The sequence below is a fragment of the Macrotis lagotis genome, chromosome 1, assembly GCF_037893015.1.
Source record: "Macrotis lagotis isolate mMagLag1 chromosome 1, bilby.v1.9.chrom.fasta, whole genome shotgun sequence".
In the NCBI taxonomy this organism is placed as follows: Eukaryota; Metazoa; Chordata; class Mammalia; order Peramelemorphia; family Peramelidae; genus Macrotis; species Macrotis lagotis.
The window spans coordinates 688,124,964-688,143,317 of record NC_133658.1 but is presented as its reverse complement, the minus strand read 5'-3'; the positions used below and the strand labels follow the sequence as shown (position 1 = coordinate 688,143,317).

At 37.6% G+C, this 18,354-nt stretch overlaps 1 protein-coding gene across 2 annotated transcripts in view; it reads left to right on the top strand.

Moving 5' to 3' along the window:
* Window positions 1-18,354, top strand: part of SCRN3 (secernin 3) — a 45,574-nt gene that overhangs the window by 11,264 nt on the left and 15,956 nt on the right. For both annotated transcript variants that reach the window (XR_012474263.1, XM_074215684.1), the window contains exons 2-5: window positions 688-859; window positions 11,852-12,033; window positions 12,387-12,583; window positions 16,952-17,161. Coding sequence is in view for 1 of the 2 variants with exons in the window: in XM_074215684.1 (XP_074071785.1) it covers window positions 704-859; window positions 11,852-12,033; window positions 12,387-12,583; window positions 16,952-17,161 (745 nt within the window). In the remaining variant the exon portion in view is untranslated. The remainder of the gene's footprint in view (window positions 1-687; window positions 860-11,851; window positions 12,034-12,386; window positions 12,584-16,951; window positions 17,162-18,354) is intronic.

The following is an 18,354-nucleotide window of genomic DNA, read 5'->3' as shown; positions in this document are numbered from 1 at the left end:
TGTGTCCTTAGTAAAGGATAATCAGTGGGGTCTAGTGGGCAACAGGTCTGGATCCAATACTATCCTATACCATTTTCTTTGGTTCACATAGTTCATACTTCAACAATCCCTGATTCTTTAATATAGGTATTCTTATTGCCACTCTTTTTAGGCTATCATTATAAAATCTTGTTATCTTTTGAATATGAAGTCTTTGGAGCTTATAATGGGATCCTTGGAGCTTTTTATTTCACAGGCATAGCCTTTGGGAGCCCAGTTTTCTCCATAATTCTGTCCCATTTTGAATTTCCACCTACTGCCTCATTGTGGGGGTGGAGTGGAGAGGAATTCCCAAAGGCTTCCCAAGCTGGAAAGATTTCAAATCTACACAAATTACTTTTTGTCACCTGATGGCCAGCTGAAATTGAGAGAAGTTTTTCTCTAGATTGACAGCAGGGTGGTGAGTTTTTTGGTTACATAAACCATAAAGATTTTCACATCATAGAAAGGTCTAATTTGCATATATAACATTAACATAATCACAGGCCCTTCAAATATTGCAGAAAAATCTTTTGATTATTAAATGCACAATCTCACTTAGTAACCCCCCCCAATAAGCTTTTGATCTTCAAATAAACTAGATTTTCTTGTTTGATTTATTTTCCAAATTTCCTTCCTCTAAAGATTTTTTTGTACTTTTTTTTAAAGGATTGACTCAAGAAACATGGAACTTACTTCTTGTGATACATTTGTGGCCTTGCCTCCTGCAACAATTGGCAACCGGATTATTTTTGGAAAAAATTCAGATAGAATCTTTAATGAAGTACAAGAGATAGTTTATTTTCCTTCTTTAGTTCATGGTGCTGTAAGAAAACTTGAGGTAAGGTAAAATGTTTTGTTTAAAATACTATTCTTAAGAACTGTGTTGATATTTTTTATGAGTGAGCTATTATTCCACGGATAGGTAAGTTAAAAATTCAAGAAATTGAATATGAAAAAAAATCCAGTAAAAATAGATGCACTTTTATAATATGTTCAAATTAATTTAATAAGACTTTATTAATTACTTTCTTTGTACAAAGTCTTGTACTAGGAACTAAGGGATATAAAGACTTTTGAGGCAAGCCCTACCTTTTGGGAATTTACATTCTACTGTCACTTGCATGTAACTTCTTTGCTTAAAACTCTTCAGTAGGGGGCGGCAAGGTGGTGTAGTGGATGAAGCACTGGCCTTGGAGTCAGGAGTACCTGGGTTCAAATCCGGTCTCAGACACTTAATAATTACCTAGCTGTGTGGCCTTGGGCAAGCCACTTAACCCTGTTTGCCTTGCAAAAACCTAAAAAAAAACCAAAGCCAAAAAAAAAAACTCTTCAGTGATTATGTACTTCTTGTTGTTTAGTTGTTTTCAGTTGTGTCTGATTCTTTGTCATCCCATATGGGGTTTTCTTGGTAAAGATACTGGAATGTTCTGTCATTTCCTTCTCCAGGTCATTTTACAGATGAAGAACCTGAGACAATAGGGTTAAGCGACTTACCCAGATACAGCTATTAGATATCTGACATCAAATTTGAACTCAGGTCTTCTTGAATCCACACCTGGGATTCTATCCACTGTGTATTATTATATAAAGTCTAAGTTCTTTATCCTTGCATTCAAGAACCATCATGGTCTGTTATGATCTTATCTTTCAAGTTTTATCTCACATTACTCTTTACAATGTAACTTTATATTCCAGCCAAATTTGGATACTCATTTTCCTATTACAAGTCTTGCATCTTTTCTTAACTCCATTCCCATTGTTACATAAAGCCTACAGTTTCTTCTCCTCTGTCTCAAGTTGTTGAATTCTCATCTATACTTTAAGCCAGATGGCCGTATTGTCCATGAAGTCTTCCTTGAGTCTCCCAGCTGGGTATGACCTTTCTTGTTTCTATCCTTGCAAAATACTTTTTAAAAATTCATTTATCCTTGTTGAATTTAGTATGAATCTTTAAAATAATAGAGCCATAACAGAGGCTTGCAGTTTTATATATAATATTTTGGTTTTTTGAATATGAAAATGTTTATCAAGTTCAGAGTAGCAAAATTTAATTAAAAATTTACATTCTGTTTGTATTATAGCTTTTGCATATATATTGTTTCTTATAGCTCATAAACTATATGAGGGCAAGGTTCATTTAAAAAAAAATTAACTCCTATGGTGCCTAGCATAGTGCTCTATAACTAGTAGGAGCTTAGAACTTGTATGTCAAATTCAATTGATTGAATAAAAATAATCTTTGAAAAATCTTATATCATCTTACTTTTCCCAGACATCAAAGAAGAGTAATTAGATCTAATGATGTCACTATCAGAATACCATAAATCTAGAAGGGACTATAGAAGTCATCTAGTAGAGACACTCTAACCCAACCTCCTCATTTTATAGGTGAGGAAACAGACACAGAAAAGTTGAATGACCTCCCTAACTCACATAGATAGTAAGTGAGTGAGCCCAAGATTTGAACCCAGGTTCTTGTGTTTCCAAATCTGGTGATTTTTCCAATGTAGGATAGTTCTCATTGTGTCTATGCATGTGGAATTAGTTGAAAATTAGTATTTTGATGAATCGTTATCCCATCAATGTGGGTGCCCCCTCCAAATGTGTAGATTGTGGTCCATCCACGCTTTGTTCATGTCTAGTAAATCTTCCCTGGGAGGAGGCCTAAGATGTTTTAGCTTTTTTCTAGATCTCAGCAGTTTGTCTAGAGTCCACATGGACTATTCATTGATTAGCCCTCAGACTTTCTGAATGACTTGTGTTCATTTCTGGGTCTCTCTAACTCTCTGATAGCCTATTTCGTGCTACTTTGCTTGTGTATTTTTATTGGTTATATGATGTGATGAAACCTTTTCATGTTCAGCTAGTGTCTTTCCATTGTCCTTTGAATGAACCACAATTCGAAAGCTTAAAAAAACCAGTATTGTATGATTTGTTATTCATGTGACCATCACCATTAGAATATGAGTGTATGGTACAGAAGTTGACTCTTAACCAAAACTAAAATTTGGTGATGTTTCTAGGTACAAAATGAAAGGTTTTACTCGTTTCTCATGAGAAGTGGGCATCACCTTCACTGGACAAGCAACTGAAGGGAGGCAGAAAAATACAAAATAGTGAGGGTATTACATAAGATCCCTGACACAGCCTCTGCCCACCACTGACCTTTATCCTCATTGACTGAGGATGTGATTTTGCAATATAAGCACGAAATCTAAATAAACAGGATGTAAATGAAACATATTTGCCCAAAGTATCTAATGCAGGTGGAATTGGAACAAGGGGGTAATATAGAATGTCCTAAAGTATATAATGCAGGAAAGAGGAGGTGAAGAAGAAAGGGCAGGGGATCTCTAAAATATTTTCTATGAGAAATCTCACATTTTAACCCATTGAATCCCTCCTCTTTATTTTGATGAGATTTCTTCAAAATTTCATAATGCTGCCTCACATTGTTGATGATGTCTTTGGTGATTTTCTTTAGCAATTGGTCATTACCATCAATTTTGACACAACAGTTGGATAGTTTCAATTCCCCACAAGTTTTTCTGAGTATCCATGCTGGGTCCAGTGGAACTGGAACCCAAAGCTACTGATCCAATTGGTGTGGCACCCCACAATTCAACAGTTGGAAAGGTTAAAAATTCCTCTAATCTTCTGCATAAGCAATAGGAATTGGTCCTCTACCAAAGCGGGAATGAGGATGTCAAGAGGGTTGCAACATAAGCTAACTTAAGGCTGATAAATTAAGGCTTCATTATAAGCTGAGAAGCGATAGGGCTTACCCTAAGGAGTGACACTATAATTAAACCCTGGAATGGGATAGGTTTGGAAAGATTCAGAAATAAAAACAATACATTCGCCACAAACACCAAAATTAACAATATTATAACTAGAAGAAAAATACACCAATAACCCTTAGAGACTGAGGAAGAGGTGAAGCTGGATGCACATCAAAGATCGTGCATCCACCTGTGGGAGATTTCCTTTTCAGATGTAGTTTGAGATCATTCTACTTTTCAGTCAAAGACTCTGGTATTGGTGGGGGTGCAGGTTCTTTAACCTAGGTGTGGTGTGTGCAGTCCCATTCCTGAGTGTGGATAGCCATATCTGAAATTAGCAAAACCTGAAAGGGGCCACCCTAGCCCGGAATTAATTTCTCATCTTTTAAAATTTTTAGGTATACCCAATCTCCAATTTAGAATTTATGTACAAGGAAATGGGGGGGGGGGTGCAATTAACCCTTTTTGCTGTAATTCTTGTGAGTTATTAAGGTTTTAAGGTACCTTTTCAGGAATAAGTCTGGTATCAGAGATAGGATCCCAGGGAAGGGTTGGGGTGAGAAAGAGGTATCCATATAGTAATTCATAAGGCAATAATGCAATATCTCAATGGAGTTTGGTTTTGATCCTTACCAAAGTAAACACTTGGTCCAGGGGAGGTGTGTTTCTATTGCCAGTTTAGTCAACTGCTTTTTGATTTCCTGGTTCATTTTCTCAACTTTGCCAGAAGATGGAGGATGCCAAGGGGTATGAAGCTAGGTCCTTCAGAATCTTGTCTGTAAAATGTGTTCCCTGATCCAAGTCTGTCTTCTCCACTGTTCCATATATAGGTATAATTCGCTCTAATAAAGTCTTAGTTACCATTTGAAGCAGTTGCTCTAGACAAGGGGAAGGCCTCCCCCCCTCCCAAGAGGTCAGATGGTCCACTTGACTAACAAATATTTGAGTCGTGCTACTGGGGGAAGTTCAGTAAAATCTGCCTATGTATTTTGAAAAGACCTTATGCTGGGTGGTCAACTTCTCCATGGGGTGTGGCATTGGGCTATCTTGTTCATCCTCCAACAAATCAAGCAGCCGTCTGCCATCTGTCAAGCCAGAGTGTGCAACCCAGGAGTTACATACTTAGTTAATATGGCATCACACAGGTTTTGAACACCCCAAGGGCTCCCTTGACATAGGCATTGGAGAACCTGTCTCATACTTGCTCTGGTCAGTACCTCTCTGCTGTCTGGTAGACACCAACAACCATCTGCCCTTTTAGCTGCTCCAAGGCATGAAGCTTTTTATGTCTCTTCTTTTGTAAAGATGGGGAATGTTGGAATCAGCATGAACATACTTGGATTCTCATTTTTCCCTACAGCCTCTCGTACTTTCTCATCTGCTAATAAGTTACCTCAGGTTTCAAAGGAGTTACCACATGTACTACTCCCCAGGAATAATTATAATCAGTGTATATGTTTCCATCCTTTTCCTTTAATTAGTTTTAAAGCATGATTTAATATTTTTTAAGGTAAACCATGATTAAACACAAACAGCTCACAGGTCTGTGCTGACCAAGTGACTGGTAACCCCCCAGATCTTACAACAATGGTCACGTCTCCATCAATGATGGCAAATCCATTCTTTCTTTTCCCATTTTCTACTCTAGAGGATCCATCAATGAATTGAGTCTCCCTGATAGTGGGGACTCCTGTAAGTCAGTCCTCACTCTAATTTGATATTCTATTAGTTCCAGACAATAATATTCTTCATCTGGGTTAGACTCTAGGGTTGAAGTTAAAAATGAGGCTTGGTTCAAATTATGATTTCAAGATATTACCAAATTGTCTTTTTTCTAATACTATAGCCTCATCTTTCAGAATTCTAGAGTCAGTCAACCATCTGCCTGCATTCTGGTTTAATATAGTTCTAACCTGGTAAGGGATGCTGACGAGACTTCATCCAAAGGTGAGTTTCCTGCTTTCTTCCATCAGCAAAGCAGTGGCCACCACTGCCTGCACACAGATGGGCCATCTTCTTGCTACAGAGTCTAGTATTTTGGATAGGAAAGCTATGGGTCTCCTTTGCCCTCCTCTTATTTGGGCTAGGACTCCCAATGCTACCCTGTTCTCAGCTATGTTCACAAACAGATGAAAGGGCTTTTCTAATGTTGGGAGTGCTAACACTGGTGGGGGGGGTGAAATAAGCATTTGTTTTAGTTTCTCAAAGTTTTGTCTACTTTCAAGATTCCAATCTATGAAGTCTGGACTCTGTTTCAATAGGTGTTGATATAGAGGTTTAGTGATCAGTGCATAGGAGTTGATCCAGGCCCAGCAGTATCTGACTAGGCCCAAAAACTTCCTTAGCTCTTTCTTGGTCTTAGGTAATGGAGTGTGCAGAATATCCTTGATTCTAGCTAGATCCAGCCTCTTATTTCCCTCACTAATCAAATGTCTTAAATATTTGACCTTTTTTTTCCGGGTTTTTTTTTTTTTTTGCAAGGCAAATGGGGTTAAGTGGCTTGCCCAAGGCCACATAGCTAAGCAATTATTAAGTGTCTGAGACCAGAATTGAACCCAGGTACTCCTGACTCCAGGGCTGGTGCACTATCCACTGCTCCACCTAGCCACCCCTCAACCTCTTTTTCTATAAACTTACTAGTGTGTTCTCTATTATTTCCTGCAATCAGTAAATCATCCACATATTGCAGAACTCTAGTATCCACAACCAGGGTAAAATTCTCTAAACATGTTTCCATAACCTGCCTAAATAGATTTGGAGATTTGGTTAGCCCTATCACTTCTCAGTTTATAACGAAGCCTTACTTTATCAACCTTAAGTTCTGTTGCTCATCATCCCTTCTGGTGTAAACTTTGAGGCAGAACACACCATTGAGACTGTTGTTTCCTCCTGGTATTGTGGTCCTTCCATTTGAAGGCAAATATTTTTCTGCAACCCTCTTCTAGGGGGCAAATCTAGAATATGTCCTTTAAATCTACCACATTAACCATTTGATAGCACTAGAGATTTTTCGTAAAATGGTACATGAGTCCAGGACAACAGGGTGAGATGACAAGACCACTTTATTGACTTCTCTTAAATCCTAAAGGATTCTAAATTTACTATCCTTCTTCCGGACTGATAGAATGGGAGTGTTGAAGGGTGAGATACAGGGTTCAATCAGGTGGTTTTTCAGGAGTCTCTATATATTACAGTCCCACCCTGCCTTCCTGGGAGAGTGTATATTGCCTAATCCTGACTACCTCCCTTCCTAATCCTGACTACCTCCCTTGAGTCTCAAAGGGTAATTTTGTTAGGGTTTATATCAGTTCTGCCTGGGTTATCGGGTCCTGCCCAGACATTGGGGAAAATATTTTAAGTAATGGAGAATGCAGAATACCCTTGATCCTAGCTAATCCAGCCTCTTATTTCCCTCACTAATCAGATGTCCTAAATATTTGACCTCTTTTTCTATACACTTATTAGTGTGTTCTCTATTATTTCCTGCAATCAGTAAATCTTCCCAGAGCCTTGCTATTCTGTTAGGACATATATTTGTCCCTTTTGGTATTAACGCTATGCCTAATTTAGAAATTAAGTCTCTTCCTAATAGATTGATTCCAGCTTCTGGGATCAGGAGTAGTTTGTTTTCCCAATTTAACTTTCCATTTCCTGGTCATAGGGACCAGGGATTTTTCTCCCTTGACTCCTGAGATAATAATGGTTTCTTTAGATAATCCAACCCCAATGGGAAGCTGTATGAGTGAAGTTCTAGCAGCTCCTGTGTCTAAGGAGGAGACAATATTTGTCATTCCCTCAGCCCCACCCTCAAATTTACCAAGGTTCCAGGTGGGTACCAAAGAACCCCTGACTTCCTGAATCATCATCCATTTTTATGAGGGAATAGGCTTGCTGTCCTTTCTTCCTCCCTGGGCAGTCCCTCAAAATATGTCCCTCTGCTTGTCAGTCCCAACATTTTATTGGGGCCCTGTTTCCTGAACCTCTGCCTTTAGGCATCCCACCCTCAGAGGAGTTCCTTCCAACAGAACCTTGTCTGTGGCCTGAGGGCTGAAATACTTCTCTTCTAAACACTTCTCTTCCTCCTAAATTTAATTCTTTTCAGCTTGTACAAAAGCCTTGGCTTTCTGCTTCTGTTTCTCATAATCCCTTCTGGTGTAAACTTTGGTAGCTTCCTCCAATAGACTAGTGAGGGACTTATTATTCCATCCTTCTATCTTCTGTAACTTTCTACTGATGTCTGGCCAGGCATTAGTAGCAAATGCAATTTTAGGGTTCCCTCAGTTTCTTTGTCATCAGGGTCAAATTCAGGGTCAAATGCAGAGTACTTCATGCTTTCTTTTCATTTATTTAGATATTCAACAGGACACTCCTCTCTCCCCAGTATCACTAAAAAGATTTTCTTTAAGTTTTGAGCCTTCAGTATCGCATTTCTAACTCCGGTAACTATCAACTCCCTCAAGTCTTGCAAATGCCCTCGGTGGACTGGGTTATAGTGATCCCCAGGTGAAACTTTTGTTCAGCAGGAACAATTCCTGCGGGGGTGGGGTGGGGAGCCTTCCGGTCCCATTCCTTCATGGTTCCTCCTCTTATTATCCCCAGTTCCTCCTGTGTAAACAGGGTTTTAGATATAAACATTAGCTCCTCCCAGGTGTACAAGTTCAGACCCAGAAATTGGTTAAATTGTTCTGCTAGTCTTGTGAGTTTTTCCATTAAAGATTTCATTTCCCTTTTAAAATGCCTGATGTCAGCAATGCTGAGTGGGGCATTTACAAAAGCCCCAGTGGGGACCTCCCTGCTGGTAATTTGGGATCCATGACCCCAAGGGGAACTTTTCAAGATCCCTTTGTAATTGCCTAATTCCCCTCCCTGGGAGAACATGAAGGCCTGGCATAATAGGAGTCGCAGGGGCAGGAGTAGGAGCAAGGGGAGGAGCGATGATAGGCCAGGGATTGGGGTAAGGGGGAGGAAGTGATAGGAGGGGATCCCACTCCTCTTCCCATTCTTCCTTCTCATCTTTTTCTTTTTGGTTCAAAAATATTTTCTCCCCAGGAGCCATGGGTTAGCACACATTATTTCCTCTAGAGTGATAGGCTCTCTTCCATTCACAAACACATTTAATGTTTGACACCCCCAATTTTCAGCTGAACCCCACAAGGGCCAAATGGTTCCTCCTCCTATATCTTTGTTCCCCTGTACAAACCAACAGTCCTTTATCCTTTCCTTCTTACTCATCCCCCTATATTCTGGTAACTCGGCTCAATCCCTGCGGGGCTATCTATAGGCTATCTATAGGCGCCTCTATTTCTCTGTGGGGGGCTCGGACTGAGCGTTCCTATCTTAAATATGTGGAAGGAGCCGGCATACTCCAATTCCAGACCTTTTACGCCAAATTCTTTGGAGCCGCCTCCGATCCTCAGTCCCCCGGTGTGGTCTTGACCCCCAGGGGTGCAGTAATGCCCCCCGCCGGGGCACAGGCTCACTCCGGGTTCTGTGAACACAAGCTGCCCGGCTGCCAGGAGTTTGAGCCGCAGAATCTACTTTCATTTTGCAGCGAGTCTCTCCACTTCAGGTCATAGGCCTCTGAACCCCCAAAATCAGGCAGGGTGGTGCCTTGCTGGCGAGAGAAGCCCTCAGCCTCCATGCTGGTCACACAATCCCGAACAAGCCCCCCAAAGCGTATGGTATAGAAGGTATAGACTTAGCAAGATGAAGATCTAGAGACTCGGGAGAAGCGGGCGGCACCTTCACGGGCGAGCCTCCGCAGGGAGGCTGCGAGTCCGCCGGCCACTGACCGCTGGCCTCCTCCGCGGAGAAAGTGATGTTTACAATCTAAGCACGAAATCTAAAGAAAAAGGGACATTAACACAATGTATTTGTCCGAGGTACCTAATGCAGTTGGGGTTGGAACAAGGGGAGGATAAATAGGATGTCCTAAAATACCAGATCCAGGAAGGAGGTGAAGAAGAAAGGGTGGGGGCCCCCTAAAATGTTTTCTATAAGAAATCTCACATTTTAACCCATTCATAGGGATTAAAAAATGAACCTTGTTTCATGGAGAAGTTTGAGATCATTAAAAATACCATATAGTTTTTCAAATACAATTTCTAACCTGCTCACCCCCTATTTAATTCTAGGCCCAAATTATATTTGCTGGTGGAAGAACTATACAGTTTGTCATAGTCTGCTCAACAGGCATACTTGTTTTCCCCTTTTATTTTTCCTATGTGGATAATTAGGCTAAAATCTTTGTTATTATTGACTTCATTTAGGAGGCACAACAGTATTACAGGATTTGATAAAAACAGCATAATGTAATCCCCAAACAGGCACATCTGGAGGACCTCACCATCAATAAAAATTCCTCTTTCATTTCAATTCTGTCCTGGATATTCTCTGTGACTAACTAGTTTAATGCCTTTACTTATAATCAGTAAGTATGAATTAGAATTATCTCTGTTATATCTTTCAAGAAATTTTGTATGGTTTTTACATACCCATGGGATGAAGAAGATGTCATTTTACTGAACTGAATCTTGTGAGTTTTTTTTGTAGTCAACAAACAGTAAGCAAAGTAACCTTTAAGTCAATCTAATGATTATAAAATGTAGTCTGCTATAGAATCTCATTTTATGAAAGTCTTCGAATTCTGTCTTTCTAATGTTCCCTTCTCATTCTTTGATTATTTTTGTCCTTGATAATGATATAGATTATTCTTATAAACAAATTTATAGCAATGGGAATGTAAGCATATGAATTGGTCATTACTGATTCTGTTGGCATTTTCTTGATTGCCTTTTTCCAAGAGTAAAATATATGGTGGGTTTTTTCCCCCACCAAGGTTTTGGTATCTTCCTCTTTTAGATATTTTGAATCTTTGTCCTTCAGTACTTTCATAATTATAACATCTTCACATAGATCTTCCATAGATTCTAACCTGATTGCTTTTTCATATCTTTCTTTAGTGGCATTTCTAATACATCACAAAGTAGATCAGGAACTGTAGCGTTAAGAGTTCAAATATTGCAGCAATACTATCTTTACTAGGTGGCGGCTAGGTGGCGGCTAGGTGGCGTAGTGGATAAAGCACTGGCCTTGGAGTCAGGAGTACCTGGGTTCAAATCCGGTCTCAGACACTTAATAATTACCTAGCTGTGTGGCCTTGGGCAAGCCACTTAACCCCGTTTGCCTTGCAAAAACCTAAAAACAGAACAAAACAAAACAAAAAATACTATCCTTACTGGAAAAAAATGGTTTTTAACAGTGATATTAACATGACTTTTTCTGTTTTCATCCTAAAAAGAATGATCTGACTTAATTTGGTCTCTCACCAATATTGTTTTATATCTCAACTAGTTCTTGCTGTTTTATGAGATAATATATATGGTTTATAATCTTATACCTTTCTTCTTCATTATAATTTTACAAATGAGTTAATATTCTAAAGTCACTGTTGCCTTGACTATCATGATACTCTTTCTAAGTAAATTTTTTTTTCTGAATCAGTAGTATATTTAAATAGGACAAGTTTGAGTAATTTTAATTTAGTTGCTATCTCTTTTGATTTTACTTTATTCTTACTTGGTATTGATTTTGATTTAAGCCAATTCTTTGACAATATACATAGCTAATTAAAAATTATGTCTTTGTTAGTAATCATTTATAATCATTAATATGCAATAAATAAAATTATTGTGATCTTATTTGTTCTAATGTCTACTAATGGAACCATAACATTTTGTGCTACTTACTTTTAAATGGGGTTATGTTGATATTGTAGTTTTTTTCCCTTTTGGTTATATGTTCAAATTTATTTTTTGGATTGGTTCATTTAAGAAGAATACTGTACTTTACATTGTTTTTATTTGGAATATTGGTTCATTTTTAGGGTAATTTTGAATATATCTTATAAAATTTTAGTTATTGTTTACCCTGTTCAATGATTTTTGTTATACTTCTTTTGTAATAGTTTAGATTGTAAAACTATTGAATTCCAACTTTCCCTGAATCATTAATAGATTCTTATTTTTAAACTATAAATTTCTTTATAGTGCACCTATATAGAAATTGAACAAGTGCCAGAAACTTATGCTGTTATACTGAGTCGGCCATCTTGGATATGGGGTGCAGAAATGGGAGCCAATGAACATGGAGTTTGCATTGGTAATGAAGCTGTATGGGGAAGAGAAGAAGTAAGCGAAGAAGAAGCATTACTTGGCATGGACCTCGTCAGGTTATCAGATATACTTATGGTTTACATTTGTATGGAAAAAAACAAATCACATTTTATAGAATTTAACTTTACTTTTTAATTTATAATGCCAGACTATTTTAAAATGTTCTGTTATTTGTTATATTACCGTAAGAGAATGAAAACATCAGGTTTTTTTTTTAGCTAAAATACCACAGAATAGAAAGATGAAAAACTAAGAAGTCCAGATGTAAGAGATAGAGGATAAGTTTAAGAATACTCGTCAATTGGTTGCTATTTTTAAATAAATTTTATGTTGAAATTAATATATGCTACCTTACAAACAACAATTTTGAAAGAATGCAATTATAAGAACTTATTAAATTTTATTTTAGGCTTGGACTTGAAAGAGCTGATACAGCTGAAAAAGCAGTCAATGTTATTGTTGATTTACTAGAAAAATATGGCCAGGGTGGAAATTGTTCGGAGAGTATGGTACTTAGCTATCACAATAGTTTTCTGATAGCTGATAGGCATGAAGCCTGGATTCTTGAGACTGCAGGACAATATTGGGCAGCAGAAAAAATAGAAGGTATGTATGAATTCATTTTATAATACATTAAATACTCACACCTTTTACTGGCTTGCTTCTCAGGGCTGAAAGGTATTCATTTGTCCAAGATACAAACCTGATGTAATATGAGGATCATTTGGAGAAGAGGGAGAAATGAACTTCTTTTGGTTGTTTTTCCTTACTTGGACAATGTAAAATATCCCTGAGATTTTAGTAAATACCCCTTTGTCCTTATTAGCTTATTAAGTTCTATTTTTCTTTTTTATTGTTCCTCAGAACTGAAATACAAAGGTGTTTCAAGAGGGCTTAGAGAGGAATTGTTTGAACATTTGTTCTTTCTAAGTACACAGATTAGATGAAAAGCTTTTATTATGTATACATTGAAATATAAAATCTAGTCATTATTTTTAAAAAATTCAGTTCAGGGGCGGCTAGGTGGCGCAGTGGATAAAGCACTGGCCCTGGAGTCAGGAGTACCTGGGTTCAAATCTGGTCTGAGACATTTAATAATTAATTACCTAGCTGTGTGGCATTGGGCAAGCCACTTAACCCCATTTGCCTTGCAAAAAAATAATTCAGTTCAGTTGCTTGAAAATACTTTACATTAGATTTAGTCCTTTTATATGGATAAATGAATATTAAGTTAAATACATGTCTTCTATGTGCTTACAGGTGCTTTGGATAGTTGCTTTTATCAAGAAGCTTCAAGTCTCATTGAGAAGGCAAGGCAGATATATAGGAGGACAAAGTTAAATAATAATACAAAATAATGTAGTACTATCTACGACTGTTCCATAATAATTGATAGAAACATTACAACCTTAGAATCTAGGATCATGGGTTTAGATTTTTTTAAAGTATCTTAGAGATCATTACATTGGACTCCTTTATTTTACAAATTAAAAAAATGAAGGCAAAGAGGTTAAGTGACCTGCCCAGTTTCACACATTTAGGAAGTCAGGAAGCTTAGGTGTCTCAGTAATTAAAAGACAGTCCTGGGAGTCATAAAGACAAGTTCAAATCTTGCCTCAGATGCTTATTATCTATGTGACCCTGAGCAAATCACATCACTTCTATGGGTCCCAGTTTCTTCATCTGAAAAATCAGGATAATAACAACACCTTATTGGGTTGTTATAAGAATCAAATGGGATAATGGATATAAAACATTTTTGCACGCCTGAAAAGGGCTGTCTAAATTCCAGCCATTATCATTTTATCTCTTTAGATACAATTTTTAAAAATTTTTTTAAATTTATTTATTCTCATTTTTTCTATTGATGCCATTTTTACACCACATTTTATCTTCAAATTCAGCTTTTTCCTGTGCTTCATCTATAAAAGCGCCTTCTACCTGCTCTATTAACTGAGATCAGTGTCATTTTTTCTATACAGGAATACATGCAGTTCATGATTAAGTCCCTCCTATTTTCCCCTTCTCCTCCAATCTCTATGCTTCACCTGAGTCCTGTATTTGAAGATCAAACCTTCTGTTCAGCTCTGGCCATTCCAACAGGAACATTTGAAATTCCCCTGGTTCATTGAAAGTCCATCTTTTTCCCTGTAAGAAGACATCAGTTTTGCTGGGTAGTTGATTCTCAGCTGCATTCTAAGCTCTTTTGCCTTCTGGTATATTAAATTCCAAGCCCTACTTGCTTTTAATGTAGTTGCTGCTAAATCCTGTGTGATCCTGACTGTAGCTCCACGATATTTGAATAGTGTCCTTCTGGCTGCTTGTGATATTTTCTCTTTGACTTGGGAGTTCTGGAACTTGGCTATAATATTCCTGGGGGTTGTTTTTTTTTGGATTTCTTTCTTGGGGAGATCGGTGGATTCTCTCCATTTCTATTTTGCCCTCTGCTTCTAGGATATCAGGGCAATTTTCCTGTAGTAATTCTTTGAAAATGATGTCAAGGCTCTTTTCCTGATCATGACTTTCAGGTATTCCAATAATTTTAAAATTATCTTTCCTAAATCTGTTTTCCATATCAGTTGTTTTTTTCAATGAGATGTTTCACATTTTCTTCTAATTTTTCATTCTTTTGGTTTTGAAGTATTGAGTCCTGATTTCTTGTAAAATCAGCAATCTCTTTGTCTGAAGGATTTGTTTTCCTCAGAGAGCTTTCTTATATCCTTTTCCATCTGGCCAATTCTGTTTTGTTTTGTTTTTTAAAGTTTTTGCAAGGCAAATGGGGTTAAGTGGCTTGCCCAAGGCCACAACAGCTAGGTAATTATTAAGTGTCTGAAACTGGATTTCAACTCAGGTACTCCTGACTCCAGGGCTGGTGCTTTATCCACTGTGCCACCTAGCAGCCCCCACTTCTGTTTTTTAAAGCATTCTTCTCCTCAATAACTTTTTGAACTGTTTTATCTATTTGACCTAAGCTGGTTTTTATCATGCTATTTTCTTCAGCATTTTTTGGATCTCCTTGACTAAGCTGCTGACTTCATTTTCATGTTTCTCCTGCATCTCTCTCATTTCTTTTCCCAGTTTTTCTTCTGTCTCCCTCACTTGATTTTCAAAGTCTTTTTTGAGCCCTGTCATAGCCTGAGCCCAATTTCTGTTTTTTTTCTTGGAGTCTTTAGATGCAGGTGCTTGTACTTCCTCATCTTCAGACTGAGTGTTTTTATCCTTCTTGGGATCACAGGCAAAGTATTTCTCAATGGTGTTCTTTTTTCTCTGCTTACTCCTTTTCCCAGCCTGAGCCTGCTTTGGAGGTGCTTCCTGAGATTTTAGGACACCCCCACAAGGGTCTCAGTGTGTGAGGCTCTGTCCTCCCTCCTGGTCTGTGAATGACCATAAGTGCCCCCCTTTGCCCTGGTACTGTGGAGGGGGGCTGCTGTTCTATTGGGGGCCTAGACTGCGATCAGGATCTGAATGTGGTCAGAACCCAAGTCCTGTTCTAGAGACAGAAGACAGAGCTTGGCAATCTCTCTGGGCTCCCTCCCTAGGTTCAGTGTGCTCATGCCCTGGGGGCTCCTTCTTACTGGCTTCTGATTCCTGTTCCTGGATCTGGGCTGTTGCAGCCACACCCTGTAGGCTGGGCTTCACGTGCTCACTCTGGCAGAGGTCCCCCACTGATCCCCCAAGTTGTGCCCAGTGGTCCCCGGGGTGTGGGTCAGGAAATTCCTCCGCTTCTGTGAGCTGTGGCTCCCAGCATCCTGGGGCTGCCTCCAGGAGGCTGAAGTTCCTTCGTTCTGGCAGTCTACCCCTCTGGCAGGCCGCCCCTCCAACCCCGGGGAGCAGAGCCTTTTTGCTCTTTTCCAGGTTACCTGGAGTTAGAAAACTGCTTCACTGGGTCCCTCTGTGGGTTCTGTCTCTCGAAATTTTAGTTTATAAGTTTGAGAGCACCTAAGAGATATCCTCTCTTGTCACCGCCTTGGCTCTGCCCCCTCTAGATACAATTTTAACTATCTTTTCCAATGATAATTTCAATAGAAGATTTTGTTCTTTAAATTATTTACTTGAAATTTTCTTCAGCTCTGCATTTTTGTGAGTAAAAGTAAATCATAATTAAGAAACGATTCATAAATTGCAATTCACTTTAACAGATTCAGCCCTTCATCACTTCTTTTTTTTTTCCTTTATTTAGTTTTTTTTGCAAGGCAATGGGGTCAAGTGACTTGTGCAAGGTCACACAGCTAGGTAATTATTAAGTGTCTATAGCTGGATTTGAACTCAGATCCTCCTGACTCTAGGGCCACCTAGATGCCCCCCTTCATCGTTTCTTGCAGAGTCTCCTAATTGGTCATCTTACCTAAGTGTCTCTTTCCTCTTGTCTGTCCTCTATCTACCTGCCAGTACGAGACTCTAATAACACAAGCTTGACCACTCTTCTTCTTTACTTCAAAAGTTCTCTTAATGCTTTTCTTTAGAATCAAATACAAACTGCTCTAATTGGCATTTAAAGTTCTTCATAACCTGACTATTCCCTTTCACTTACTCTTGGCTCAGCAAAACTGGTTTGCCTATTGCTCCTCATAGGAACCTCCTTACTTCTCTATTTCTTTGTACAGGCTGTCTCCCCTTATCTAGAATGCTTGATATCTCTTCATCTGTTAGAATCTCAAACCTTGTCCAAACTCAACTCCTGCCACCTTCTATCACAAGGTTTTTTGAGGTGCCTGCTAGTAACTCCCACTGAAAATTACCTTGTATTTACTATTTGCAATGCTGTTTTTCCTTATATAATATAAACTCCATGAGGACAGAACTATTCCTTTTATATCCTTGTGTCCCTACTGCCTAGCAAACTGTACACAGTAGTTGCTTAACAAATGTTTATTGAACAATCCAGCTATGTATATGTATATGTGTGTATATATATATATTATATATATTATATATATAATATATATATATTATATTCTTTTTCTTTGATAACAGAGGGAGTTCGTAATATTTCCAATCAACTTTCTATAACAACAAAGATTGACCGAGAACATCCAAAAATGAGAGAATATGCTAAAAGCAAAGGTTGGTGGGATGGTCAAAAGGAATTTAATTTTTCTGCTACATATGGCTATAATAAGTTTTGGATTATTGCTTCATCAGACAGATACACTGAGGGTAACAAACTTCTGAACAAATATAAAGGTAATCTTTTTATTTAAATAAATTATCTGAATAAAATTTTGTATACCTTTCTGTCTTTCTATATAATAATGATGAAATAATCATTCATTATAAGGACTTATTAACTGTATTAAAACTTTATTATGTTCTAGGTTAATCACTGCTTCTGATGTAGTATTAATTTCTGATATGCTGAACTCCAAAATTATGCCAGAAAAATTATCTTTTAGCAAATTGCTGAATGGCAGATATTTTCTTTTAAAAGAAAAAGTGAGTTTTACTAAAAGAAGTCTGTTTTGTTTAGATAATAACCTTTTCATGACCAACATGTTGCATCACTAGCTGAAATACAAATTGATTTCTGAAAGTCAATCAGAATACAGCTTTTCATAAGTGAAAAAGTCAGGGTCTATAATTTTCTTCATTAGTGCTTATGTATTAATATATATAAGAAAAAACCTTGTAATGGAATATTTTAATGTTCCACAATATTTTCATTTACTGCTATTTTGAAGAGAGATAGTATAGCTTTGCTAATAGTAACACCGGAAAGTGAAAACTTTAGCATCAGTAGGAAACAGTCTGTGAACAATTTCTGGAACATTTATAGAAGTTATTTTATAAATATGCTGCTTAAGAAAAATTTATTATTTTTTTTTCCTCATTTGAAGAGTAGAGTTGTAAGAGAATGTTTAAAAATGCATTTTCTTAGTTACTATGTCTGGTATCTGAATATTGTTTCATTTCTATTTCATTGGATCTATTACTGAAATACTGATGACCTCTGGAAAAAAAATTCATATCTGAAGGAAGAATATAATGGTGTTGTTGCTCTAATAACAATTAAGCAAGTGGTATTAAGGAAAAAGAATAGTTAAGGGCATTGAATTGGGGAAGTGATTAGTCTTCCCTTTTTCCTTTTCTGTACTCCTCCTGCAATTATGTCAATCTAGGCTGAAATCACTTTATTTCATTTTACTGTTAGCAGTCTCTTCAATGGTGGACTGATAGCTTAGATAGCTTCTTATCAACAGGTTCCTAAAAATACAGATTGACTTTTTTGTTTTTAGTTTTGATGGAGTAAAATTTGTACATTTTTTTGTTAATGAAAATGTTTTCAAATAATGTCAATGCTCTAATTAGAAAATCAACTCTTAGGTTATATAGTTTTTAACCTGGTTAGATCTGGATTACATTTAGAAAGATTTAAAGAT